This window comes from Dunckerocampus dactyliophorus, chromosome 17, assembly GCF_027744805.1.
Source record: "Dunckerocampus dactyliophorus isolate RoL2022-P2 chromosome 17, RoL_Ddac_1.1, whole genome shotgun sequence".
In the NCBI taxonomy this organism is placed as follows: Eukaryota; Metazoa; Chordata; class Actinopteri; order Syngnathiformes; family Syngnathidae; genus Dunckerocampus; species Dunckerocampus dactyliophorus.
The window spans coordinates 18,903,724-18,916,926 of record NC_072835.1 but is presented as its reverse complement, the minus strand read 5'-3'; the positions used below and the strand labels follow the sequence as shown (position 1 = coordinate 18,916,926).

General features: G+C 42.0%; 1 protein-coding gene across 8 annotated transcripts in view; it reads left to right on the top strand.

Moving 5' to 3' along the window:
- LOC129169987 (lipoxygenase homology domain-containing protein 1-like) overlaps positions 1–13,203 on the top strand; it is a 35,139-nt gene that overhangs the window by 3,581 nt on the left and 18,355 nt on the right. For 4 of the 8 annotated variants that reach the window (XM_054757056.1, XM_054757057.1, XM_054757053.1 and 1 more), the window contains 13 exons: positions 889–1,003; positions 3,890–3,970; positions 5,774–5,958; positions 7,872–7,970; positions 8,037–8,185; positions 9,198–9,321; positions 9,424–9,674; positions 9,744–9,879; positions 9,959–10,119; positions 10,218–10,304; positions 10,376–10,511; positions 12,251–12,405; positions 12,478–12,638. In XM_054757056.1, coding sequence (XP_054613031.1) covers positions 889–1,003; positions 3,890–3,970; positions 5,774–5,958; positions 7,872–7,970; positions 8,037–8,185; positions 9,198–9,321; positions 9,424–9,674; positions 9,744–9,879; positions 9,959–10,119; positions 10,218–10,304; positions 10,376–10,511; positions 12,251–12,405; positions 12,478–12,638 — 1,840 coding nt within the window. Of the gene's footprint in view, positions 1–888; positions 1,004–2,036; positions 2,697–3,889; positions 3,971–5,773; positions 5,959–7,871; positions 7,971–8,036; positions 8,186–9,197; positions 9,322–9,423; positions 9,675–9,743; positions 9,880–9,958; positions 10,120–10,217; positions 10,305–10,375; positions 10,512–12,250; positions 12,406–12,477; positions 12,639–13,203 lie in introns of those variants that run through there. The other 4 variants (XM_054757059.1, XM_054757058.1, XM_054757061.1 and 1 more) reach the window with 4 other exon arrangements.

The following is a 13,203-nucleotide window of genomic DNA, read 5'->3' as shown; positions in this document are numbered from 1 at the left end:
GTCATATTGGCAAACGTCTTGCAAGTTGAAGCACACGTGTGGTGTACTTCCGGGCAATTTAACAAGATAAACTTCTTGTGTGTTTTTGAAAACTCGTACTTTCCGTCAGGCTTGTAGAAGTGTTGTTGTTGTTGTTTTTATCATTGTGTTTGTTAATATAAATGTAGGACCTGGTGGGCGGGCCAGTTTTTGGTCCCAGGTCGGTATCCCACGCCGCTCTCAACAAAGGACAGTTTCCATCAAGTGTATTTAGGAAGTTGAACAGGTACTACTACTTGTGATAAATATTGTATCGAACCGAATGTAAGACAACCCTAATCATAAGATAATTGTGCACCCAGTGGTTTTGTCTTTCTCTGTTCCGTGATCTTTTATTGACACTTGATCATCCCCACCACTGACACCTCAACTGGCAGTCGAGGCCAAACAAACTCATATTGACTCGCACTGTTATATAACATTTTCAGAGTAAAATAACACGCGTTTGAGACTCTTAGCCTGGGATATATTCAATATTATACAATATTATGAATGAAATTAGATTTATTTTTACGCAATTCTAATTAAGCTGACGGCCCAGCGGTGAACTCACCCCCCTCACTACTCAGTTTTATTTTATCGACTTCATGTGAGCAGTATGGGGGGAGAGCGCCGGGATCCCGCCTGTAGACGGCGCCCATTCGACACACCTATCCTGACCTTATGTGCAAATAAATAGGAATCTTATTTTCCCCCTCATTCTAGAGGTGCGCCCCTAGACAATGCCGCCCCGGGCAATCGGCCATGTGGCTCATTGCTAGACAAGCAAATGACTTAATGCTGTAGACGTCCTGTCTCCCGGTATCAAGTGCATCACTTTTTAACTCAATCTTTCTTCTCTCATTTTAGTATATGAGGTGGTCACTATCACTGGTGATGTCAAAGGAGCTGGAACTGATGCCAATGTGTTTGTTACCCTTTTCGGAGAGTTTGGCGTCACTCCCAAGGTTCACCTGGCAAGCAAGTGAGTGGTTAATTTTGGGCTCTTAATGGAATAAAAATGAAGCAGATTTTGTGTCTTTATGCAGTGGACACTGGAAGTCGAACACAATTCGCTCCAGGAGGCTGTTCATCTTTCGGCGTAAATGTTTTTCTGTGCCCAGCGGCTAGACTACAAAATATGAAAGTACCGAAAATGGAGTGGGGAAGTCAATAAGTTTACTTTGTGCGGAAGTTAATGCTCTTTTGAAGGACTCTTTCTGATGAAACGTCACAACTTGGACGCAGTCCATCCCCCCAACCCCGCTGATTATTGGCGAGCCAGGCGCAGTGTTGCCAACTTGGTGACTTTGTCGCTAAATCTGGCGACATTTCAAGCCCTCTTTGCGACATACTGTATTTTCTCAAAAGCGACTAGCGACAAATCTAGCTACTTTTTCTGGCGTCGTTGGAGAATTTTCTGGTATTTGGGGACTTAAAAGTGGACTGTGTATATACATATATATACAGTATATATGTATATACAGTATATATATATGTCACATATATCATCTATTACGTAGGACAAGGAGCTTAAGTGTAGTCACACACTATGTGCTCCTTGCAGCACACTTCAAATAAACGATTTTGAGAGCTCTGAGACTTCTATAAAATTGTTGAAAAATGGTATAATGTGGGACCTTTAAACCGACCTTATATTTCTTTTTTGATGTTGTGTTTGCATGAAATGCATGAAAAACTCATTTTCTTGAAATTGTACTGTTGACATCCGAGGGTCTACTGTTGTGTTGAAAGGCAAATGCTCCATGTTTACGTATGTACTTAATCATGACTATGTTCTATTCCCCTCTGATCTTTCAGCACAGAAAAGAGGTATTTTCAAACCTGTTGATGAATGTTTATTGTTCCTTGTGTTGGCTTGTATTGTGTAACACTGTATAAGAGAGCACTCCTGTTCAATACTAATCAAATATAATCACTTTAACCCTTTATAGGGCACACAAAAATTCCACCCCAGACACTCATTGGATCATCGTACATTGCAAAAGTGTTTTCTGACTTTTTCCAACACGTTTTGTATATTTTAGATTGTCTGCCTTCGAGTGAGCATCTGCTTAAATGCGCTTTGTTGCTTTTATAAAGGGTTAAACTGTCACTACAGGAGGCCGTCGAGCTCTCTTCTATACAAAGAATATTTGGAGTAAGGCGGAACTACAGGACATGTGACATGGCCGGTCTTCTTTTCCATTCAGAGGCAAATGAAAGAAGACCACGATGTCATTTCTGTGGATGATCAAATGACCATCAGACAGTCGCACATTGATTGACAGATTGGGTTACCTGGCACAGAATAGGACATCCTAACTTTGTGTTACCCACACCTTGCCCTCCCGCTTCAGTCAGCATGCTCAGCGCAGCATGTATTCAGTATCTCCATGCTGTGTGACAGCGGCTGATGAAATAGCATACATGGCGAGCGCATCCAGGAGTTTCACCTTACTCTGATATATACTTATATATAAGGTCCTGCCTGTATTGTGTATCGCTCTTGCCAAACAACATGATACGGGCGAGGCAGCGTGCAACTCTTTGGAAATTCAGTGGAACTTATAAGTTGCATGAATTCCAAAGAATTTGCATTGGGTTTGCTTTCCACCACCACCCCCCTGTGCGCTGTTATTCTCCCACAGGTGGCAGAACTAGGGCAACCCATTCATGTGAGTTGGACAGGGTTCCATTCTTTAGTACATGACACCGTGCACCTTAATTATACAAGCCTTGGCATGGCTGGTGGCCTGAATCAAACAAAGGCATCAACAGTGGAACCTCCAAAGTTGAACACCCCAGATGATGTAAAATTCGAAATTGGACCAAATTTTAATGGGAACAGTCATTTGGTCGGCAAAGCTCACAATACTGAAGTAGAGTAACAATAACATTTGACATACAGTAGAAGGGAAGAAAGAACTGCGCAGTATATAGTGTGTTTAAAAATATCTTGATCATCATCATTGGATTTTCCTTACGTGTTTTGTTACAGTAGTGGTTCTCAGTTATTTTTAATATTTAAATTTAAATTTAAAATACTATTGAGAAACTGATATTTATTGACTTTTCTGTCCTGTACAGACTGAGCTTGTAACTGAAATCCAACAAAATGGAGAGCTGTGAAGCAAACAAGCATATTCAAGAGTGAAATTGCATGCTGCGTACGATAAATTTGTACATGTTGGCAGGTCTGCACCTAACATTGAAAGTAGTCCCTGCCCCCCCCCATCCCGACAGTTCCTCACGCCCCCTGCGTTACAGCAAAACAAATAATGTAGCCACATGCACACATTTTTACATTTGTTGTGCAGTAGGCTCACAACTGAACACTAAACACGGTATGATGGTAAACACAATGATATACGCAATTTCAGAACTGTACGATCACTATTTCATTGATGAATATTCCGTTTTATCATCACGTGAAGTAAGATGACTCACATTCACAGCATTAAGACTCGAGCATCACCATACGCATTGTTACTTATCAGATTTTTACCTGGCTCACGTCTTTTTACACTTGTGTAACAGTTAATAATGTTAAAAAATGAGGTGCGTGACGCTCATCTGCTAAGCAAATCACCTTCGCATTACGCCTACGTCATTTAAGTTAAGTCTTACTGTTTTTATACCTGTAAAGTTGACGTATCATTCTATTATTTCCTATGGGAAAATTGTGTCAGATGCTCAAGTTTCGAGGTTCCACAGCATTCTCCTTAAATGTAGCCTATACAGATCATGCCATGGAACATAAACCAGCTAAGCCCTCAATCTCATTTCTTGTTAACTGCATTTCACCACCTTGTAATCCCATTTTTATATTACCCAGGATTGTCATAACTCATGTCTCCCCCGTTTGCAGGAGCCGGACTGCGTTTGAGAAGAATAAGACAGATGTTTTCCGTATTAAAACACACAACGTGGGGCCTCTCAAGAAGCTGAGGTAAAGTCCAGCGGGATGACTGTAAAATCGTTAAGTCGCTGCTAACGTAGGATAACAGCAGCTTAACGACGGGGTCGCGCTGGAGCACTTGTCACTTATTTTCCAGCTGTGTAGCCCATCACAGGATTTGATCCTGTGGCAGGAGGGTTAAGCTCCATCTGTTGTCGGGTGTTAGCGCATTGTAGCACTGCCAGCAGTCAGTCAGAAGAGAAGCGGCGGCCAACCGTAAGAAAGCTGTTTAAACAGTCATTCATCTATTCAATTTTCCTTCTGACCCCTGATATATTTCAGTATGTCTCAATTTTTCAAATAAAACATTCCACTTACTATTTAAGTTTTAATAAGATTGCCTGAAACTGAGTTACCTGGAATTTAAGAGTTACCAGTGGTTGGTGTATCTGGGTTCGAATCTTGGCTTGGGCATCTCTGTGTGAAGTTTGCATGTTCTCCACGTGCTTGCGTGGGTCTTCTCCGAGTACTCCGGTTTCTTCCGACATTGCAAGAATATGCATGTTAGGTTAATTGGAGACTCTAAATTGCCCATAGGTATGGATGTGAGTGTGAATGGTTGTTTGTCTATATGTGCCCTGCAATTGGCTGGCGACCAGTCCAGGGTGTACCCCGCTCCTTGCACAAAGTCAGCTGGGATAGGCGCCAGCACACCCCCGCGACCCTAGCGAGGAAAAGCGGCATAGAAAATGGATAGGTTGATGGTTGGATGGTTGGTTTATATTAAGTTGGTCCAATATTGGCTTTATTTTATTGGGTGGAACATCATAACATTGTCAGCTTTAGTTTTGTGTGTTTTATTTTAGTGTAGGGCCTGTATAGAGAACACTGCTTCCATATTTATTTTTAATCAGTCAGTCATTTGTAAAAATGTTTTTTATTGTATCATATGGCTTTAAATGAATTGGGTAGAAAATACAACATTTATAATTAAATAAAATACATCATAATTATAAAAAATGTTGTGATATGCTTTTATTGTTTCGCTAAAGCTCCAGGAAAAGAATACGCAACATTAACATTAATCACAATTAGATTTGATGATTTTGCAGAATTATTCATAAATATCGTTGCCATCAAACATCATTGATATCAGCAAATATCATAAATAGCTTTGCTTGCAGCATAGGGGAACTAAATGTTTCATATGTTACACAGAATATTTAGATATATTTGTGATGTAACATTGTGTTTTTTAAATAGTATTATAAACAGTAATTTTGCAAAAGCAGTGGTTTTCAAAGTGTGAGGGGAGCCTTTTCTTGGAGGCGTCAGAAGACTTCAAGGTAGGTGAAGCAGCTTGAGAAAAATAAAAAATAAACTGCTAAGCCAACTTCAATTATGATTAGAGACAAAATCTTCATTTCCTACGGCGAGAGACTAAAACGAGTCTGAGGTGAGCAGAAAATGCCACAAAATATGCTCCTGGAAATAATGTTTTGGGGAGAAGGGGAGGCCCCAGTTGTATTGTGGGGAATTAACCACCAACAAAATGGGCAGAAAAGGACTTCAGTTGCTGCAACTGCAGAGGAGGAGGACTTGCAAGAGAGCGGAGATCCAGTCTCAACGTGTAAAAAGATGGTGTGAATGAATTATCAGTAAAAGACATGGAGAAGGGGTAGGATTAAATAAGCTCTGCTTCTACCTACTACTTTTCAGACATGTTGAATAGTGCAAATGTGCAATATGACGGTTCCTTAATGCAACTTACTAAGCGAGCCTCAAACAAATTAACCACCCCATAACAATGAATGCACTGTGAATTCATGTCAGCGTTCTGTTGCCTTCTCTCAGGATCGAGCACGACAACACGGGCATGAACGCCAGCTGGTTCTTGGACAGGGTGGTGGTGACCGACATGAGCCGGCCTCACTTGCGCTTCTACTTCGCTTGCAACAACTGGCTGAGTCGGGAGGAAGCCGATAACCTGTTTGTCAGGGACCTGCTCGGCAGCCTCAACCAGATGGACGTCCCCAAATGTAAGTCACCGCGGATGTACAGATGTAATGTACAGCAAAATACCTAAATAATACATTGCTTAAGGGATAATATACATTTTTAAATTTGTTTTTATTTCATGTTTGGGTCAATAAATCCATGATTTTTGTGATGATTTGATGAGCTGTCAAATGCTGGACCCACGGGCATGCAGAGAGAGGCGCGAGGTGTAGGAAAAAAGAGTCTTTTAATAAGCATGAGCAGGTGCAGGCACTCACAGTTGTGCAGGTAACAGGCAACAAAAAGCGACAGAGGAAAAGGCTCTGTGAAACACAAATGGGTCAGTCCTGGGAAGTTGCAGCAAGTGAGATGAAACGTTGAGGTGCCAATGAACCAGCCCCGTCTATCTGAAAACACTGGGCTTACAAACCCACATGATTGCGATCGCCACCAGCTGCACACAGTTCCACTGGGGTGAAGCGGCTGCCCGTTCCACCCGGCAGGAAGCACACAATACAAAATAAAAATAAAAGGAAGTCACCCTTCCTGTCCTGTGGAGCATGACAGTTTTTAGTTTTTTCACTTGTTATGAACATGATCTGGTGCAGAGGTTGATGATTAGATTGATGCCATTAGACCGACCAAGGACTGAATGACTTAGCAGAAGAATACATGCCATGTGAAGTAATTAAATCTGGTGTCTTTTTTGTATGTAGAACCCAAAAAGTGGTTATATCTGGGGAAAAAAGGATGAGATTGATGACATTAGAAACCCTTTTAAACCCCAGCAACAGTGAAAGAAATACGTATTAGTGTCACGTTCTTGTGCTGTGGACGTTAAACTAAAAAGTGCACGCTTCAGCATTCGGCTCACTCCGCCGTTTCAGGTTGTAATCGAAATCCATTGGAGTGTAATCCCCGTGCGCTCTCTGTTGCAATGTGATCTAATGCCTCTGCACCTCCAGCCAATCAAGCCTCACGCTTTGTGAAGGTGACGCTTGGATAAAGACACAAACACATGGTTATGAATTTTTAATTTGGAAACCGGCTTGCTGTAGATTAACGCCTGAAGATGATGTATTCGTTCCAGTAATTAAGATTTGTGGTGTCCAGTCGATCAGTTGACCCTGTGTTATATAACGTTAGCTATTGCATCACAGGTTAACTACTGCCTGTTTACTATAGTAGTCATGCATTTCTACCCTGCAAACGACAGCACTATGAATTAATACCTGTTACAACCCGCGGGAGCATAACATTTATAGAGGACACAAGAGGTTGGAAAATCAAGCCACCAAAGTTTATTAATGAATAAACTAAAAAAAGACGAAAATCGACAGATCAACATGCGGATTGGTGCAGTGATGCGGACTCTGCATCGGCCCGTTGAAGTGAAGAGGGTGCTGAGCCGAAAGGCAAAGCTCTCAATTTACCGGTCGATCTACGTTCCTACCCTCGCCTATGGTCATGAGCTTGGGATAGTGACCGAACAAGCAGACGAAATTAATTTTCTGGGGTGGGGTGGCTGGGCTCTCAATCCGCATTGAGAGGAGCCAGATGAGGTGGCTTGGGCATCTGGTCAGGATGCCTCCCTGGGGAGGTGTTCAGGGCAGGTCCGACCGATAGGAGGCCTCGGGGAAGACCCAGGACACGTTGGACAGACTATGTCTCTCAACTGGCCTGTGAACGCCTTTGGATCTACCGGGAGGAGCTGGGGAAACGGAAGTCTGGGCTTCCATACTTAAATTACACACACTTATATGGTCCAGAGAGGGCGGAGCCAATCAGCTGCTTCCTGAAAAAAGTACAAACACAAAAAGATCAAACCAAACATCAACAGCGGTCAAACATAACAATACCTGAAAATGTCAATACAAAATGCGTTATTGTTTTCATAAATCTATTGATATAAATTGTGTACCGGTAATTACTGTTATCATAATTATTCTTGCAGTAAATAAATACATAGTAAGCGTGTTCACCGCCGACATGAAGGGAAGTGGAACTGACGCGGACGTCTTCCTCAACATCTTTGGAGAGAACGGTGACACAGGTGAGTGACCACCTAACACGCGGGATAAATGCAACGCTTATCTCAACTTGTCTATGCTAAAAACAGGAGAGCGGAGGCTGGACAGCGACAAAGATAACTTTGAACGTGGCTCCGAGGACAAGTTCACCATCGAAGCACCGAACTTGGGACGGCTGAGGAAAATCACCATCGGCCACAACAACAGAGGTTCATCAGCTGGGTGGTTTCTAGACAAGGTGTGATACTTCTCACTTAGTTAGCCTAGTTACATTTCTTGACCGCTTCAATTTCAAGCCTGTTTCAAATGTCAAATGTATTTGTTTAGTTTTGCTCCCGGGCTCCGCCTAGAGTTGCAAAGTTGCAGTGGCAAATACAAATGCACACTGGTTATTTTGCTCTGATAAACACAAGGGTAGAAGGTAAACTCATCTGTAACATCTTGGGATTAAAATTCCTTGGTTGAACTTTCAGACGTTATCATACTCTTCCCAAAATGTCATTGTCGTATTTACAGTGTTTACCATGTTAAGTGTCTCTGAGTCTAAAAGTTGTTACTGCACAAACATAAGAAGAAGAAATCAGAAGTGCGTGGAGTGCATTTAACCTGAATATCCCTAGAACATTTTTTAAAAAATTCAAAAAAGGTTTGAAAAAGATGTGATCTTACAGGTTATTAAAGGTCTAGAGATTTTTACGGTATGTGCGAATCAGAAAGTGAGTCAGAGCTTTTCTTCCTGTCACTCACACACACCAGTGGCTTGGAGAGATGCAGCTGCGACATCCATGAGAAAAAAAAGTGGCAAAAAAAGTGATGGTAAAAAAATTCAAAAAAGGTTTGAAAAAGATGTGGTCTTATAGGCTATTCCGGTTCTACAGATTTTTACGGTACTGTATGTGCAAACCGAAACGTGAGCCAGAGCTTTTCTTCTTGTCACTCACACACACACCAGTGGTTCGGAGAGATGCAGTTGCGACACCCATGAGAAAAAAGTGCCATAAAGGGCAAAAGGCGCTAATTGTCAAAAGGTGCTAATTTGACGATGACTATGTTCACAGCGCAGGCGTAATTCAACAAGATTGTGATAATATTGATAACTGCGCTCGGTTTGGAACAGCCTCAACCATCGATGCTAATGCCAACATAACATGAGACGTCTTCTGTCTCGTCATCATCTTCATCTGTATTGTATTTTAATTGCTACATTTTGTCGCCTTAAACGCGTGTTGACATTCTGTTTGCCTGTTCAGGTTACGATTGATGACATAGGGAATAAAGAAGTGTATGAGTTCCCAGTCAATCGCTGGTTTGCTATGGATGAAGATGATGGTAAAATCCAGAGAGATGTACTGGTTGGATCACTGCAGCCGATGGGTAAGTATGCAGTATTTTTACTATTGAAAGCCCCAGCAATAAATGTAATAATAATTAAAACGTCATCCCTTTTGGTGATCAAGTGGATTTTGTTGCGGATAGGCATCGTATACAATGTACAAGTGATGACCGGGGATGTGCGAGGTGCAGGCACCAATTCGAAAATACACATGGTCATGCACGGCGCTAAGGGCTTAAAGAACAGTGGTAAAATCTTCCTGGAGGGCGGAGCCTTTGAACGTGGTCTCATTGACATCTTCAATGTGGAAATATGTGAACTGATCAGCCCTCTCAGCAGGGTCACCATCGGTCACGACAACGGGGCCGTCGGTGCAGGGTGGTACTGTGAGAAGGTACAAGGCATCTGGGTTTTTTTTTTGCATAAATTACGTGCCATTTACCCAACATTTGCTTTTGTCCAGGTGGTGATATACTGTCCCTTCACGGGGATCGAACAGACATTTCCTTGCGGGATGTGGCTGGATGAGGATGAGGGCGATGGACTCATTGAGAGGGAGCTCTATGAGATGGTCTCTCTTAGACAGAGGAAGCAGAAAAGTCAGTGTTGAAAGATTAAAATCAATCAAATGATTCAAATAAAGTCGATTAAGCGCATCTGCTCAATGTTGAACTTTAGAGTACCCGTGGTCCCTGTGGATTTGGACCTCCGATGTGAAGGGTGCAGGAACGGATGCTCAAGTGTTTCTGCAGATCTACGGAGAGAATGGCAAATCGGATGAGGTCAAATTGGAAAACAACTCGGACAGTTTTGAACAAGGTCGCCTTGATAAATTCATGGTAATCCCTCGGATTATCCAACACAGTACACCACCAAGTGATGAAATTACTTTCATAGTTTCATTTTGTTGGTTCACATTTTCTGGAAATCCTTTTAGATTGAAATGCCCGACATCGGAAGACTGCTAAAAGTGCGCATTTGGCACGAGAAGAGACATCCGTTCGCTGGCTGGCATTTAGGGAGGGTGAGGCCCATCAGTACTTGACAAAGCAAGTCCAAGTGTTTGGTAACATTCGAAGTTGTGACTTGTTGCAGGTTTCTTTGCTGAAGACTCTGACGATGGAGAAATACTCGTTTGAATGTGGGCGTTGGCTTGACATCAACGAAGACGACAACGAGATTGTCCGAGAGCTGCCGGCGACTGGAGCCCTCTGCGTGGAGCCGCTACCCTGTATGAGTCATTAAAATGTTATGCTAACCACAAAACTTATCCCAATATAAGACCATATTTTTCCCTACAAACAATTCTGTTGTATATTTGTGCTCTAGAGATTAATACATGCATATCAGCACTTCTTAGAAAGACCACTTCTCCCCCAGCAAGTTCCTTGTCACTTACACACACCAGGGGCCGGTAGAGATGCAGCTGCAACACAGACAGCCGCTGAGAAAACGCTTGTCCCAGGTTGGGCAAGTTGTCAAGCAACAGCAGAGTTATGATGAGTTATTTTTAAGTTATTAAGATAATGAAGCAGAGTCATCAAACCGTCAAGAAAAATGTCTTGTTTGAGTTTGATTTAGTCATAAACACTGGTTTTGAAAAAGAGGCCATCTTGTACTCTGTGCCATCTTCTATCCGGTTTAATGTGGTAGCATTTCAGGAAAGCTACATTCTGCAAAACACCACTTTTCCACTGACTTGTTCAGTTTGGTTTACTGCGGAAAGGCTTGAAATGGTAAACCCTCGTCTGTCTTGTATTTCCATTTGCATAAAGAATCCTGAAAATAGCACGACCCTCCAGTGACTTCAAAATGCTTCCGCATGATTTACATAAATTTGTAAATCTGATTTTTTTAATTCTTTCCATAAACAAGGCAAACGGTATGGAATGATCTTTCCATTATAATCTCTTTTGTGTTCTTCTTCTTGTACATAGTTGACTAGTGTCTCTAATTTAAGCTACTAAAGGCGGGGTATACCCTGGACTGATCCTTTTTATCAGTGAAATAACTCGTATACACCAAAAAAGGATATACAGGCGGTTCTCGGTTTACGACGTTCTGTGTTACATACGCTCTCCCATGAATTAATGAAAAACTTGGTCCGCAAACACGACACTCGCTCAAGAACTAGTTCCAACGTGGTGCGCCGCGGAACAAATGTTGCTCAATATTGACCACACTTGTTTCAGCCGCTAGACTCTCGCCACCATCGATGTGGCCGAGCAACAATCTCTTTGTTGCAAAAACAAAACAGGTTCCTGTGGGCTGAACCACGCCAAACGTCAACATCAACTCAGCTGTCCTAGCTGCACGCAGCCGTACACGCAATCAGGACTCATGTCACGTTCACAGAGAGTCGGAAATGACACAACTCTTGAACACAACAGTACACATAACTGCCTATAAAAGCGATAGTGATAACGAAGCAGTGTAGTGGTCTCTTTCCATGGAGATGGAAAAGTAGCGGGTGCTTTTGCTTCTTTGTATTTAGTGTTTTATTACTGTATTTTATGACCTTCATGTGTTCCGTGTACAGTGTGAGTGACTTAGGACTTAATTTATATATACAGTAATATAAATGTAAGATCCGACCTACACCAAAACTCTACACACATAACAGTCTAGGGATGTTACTCGTACGTAACCCGAGCACCACCTGTGTCATCTTAGCTGCTTGACAGCTGCTTGATGGCTTTGCTTCATTGATCACCATTGTTTCAAATGTTCATCTTCTCCAGTGTTGTTTACTCATCCTTTGAGACACTTTTTTTTTTCGAAAAAAAAGCTGTGACTCGCTAGGGGAGAAGTCATTTGGCACCAAATTCTGGTTTGCATATATAAATATCGAGACCTCGAATATAAGTCTTTTTCAGACTTTTTCTTATAACGGAAGAGTAATTGTTCAATCTCTGAATTGAACTGCATGAACATGAGCATGTGAGTGAGTACCATGTTTTGTCTCCTTAGTAATAAAGTATCGCGTCACCATTTGCACCGGCAACGTCGGCGGAGGCGGCACCGACGCCAGCGTCTTCCTCAACATTATCGGCGACCTTGGCGACACCGGGGAACGACTCATGTTTATGAGCAAAAATAACGTCAACAAATTCGAAAAGGGCAATGTGAGTACAGCAATTAGCGTTGTGATTGACTTTGATGGTTTTTGACCTCTTTTCTGGTCTTCTATCCTTCAGCATGACGAGTTCCTTATTGAAGCTGTGTCCTTGGGCCACGTCCGCAGGGTTCGAGTCGGACACGATGGCCGCGGTGGAGGTTGTGGTTGGTTTCTTGATAAGGTTATGGTGAGGGAGGAAGGCCAGCCGGAGTCCTTAGCCATTGAGTTCCCGTGTTACAGGCAAGGCTGTACTTCATTTCTATTCCACATAAAGCTGTCAGTTCCTTCTTTATACACATCTCAAATGAGAATTACTGATGAGCGGATTGATACCAAACTATAATATCAATATTTTGACACATTTGGGGTCAACATATGTTTGAGAGAAGTGGCTGGAATTAATTGTGTGACATCTTCGACTCATTTCAGCGAGGCCATAATTATAAAAAATACAATTTTAAGCGTCTTCAGGATATTGTGTTGCCAGGAACTACTTTTCCTTCCACCCCTTCTTGTAAGAACCCAGTTCAGTGTTTATTTAGACTAAATTAGCCCACTTTTCATTTTAACAAACACAATTGTCAACATCACAATATGATTTAAGTAAAGTCTATTAATATACTGTATGTGTAAGCGTAGCGGATTGGTGTCAAAATATTATTTACTAAGTGTAGTGGTGCCTCGGTTTTTGCTAATTCATTTAAAAAGGTCTGACGAGAACTGAAACGGACGAAAATTGAAGCAATTTTTCCCATAGGAAATAATGTAAATCCAATTAATCTGTTCTAGACACCTAAAAATATTA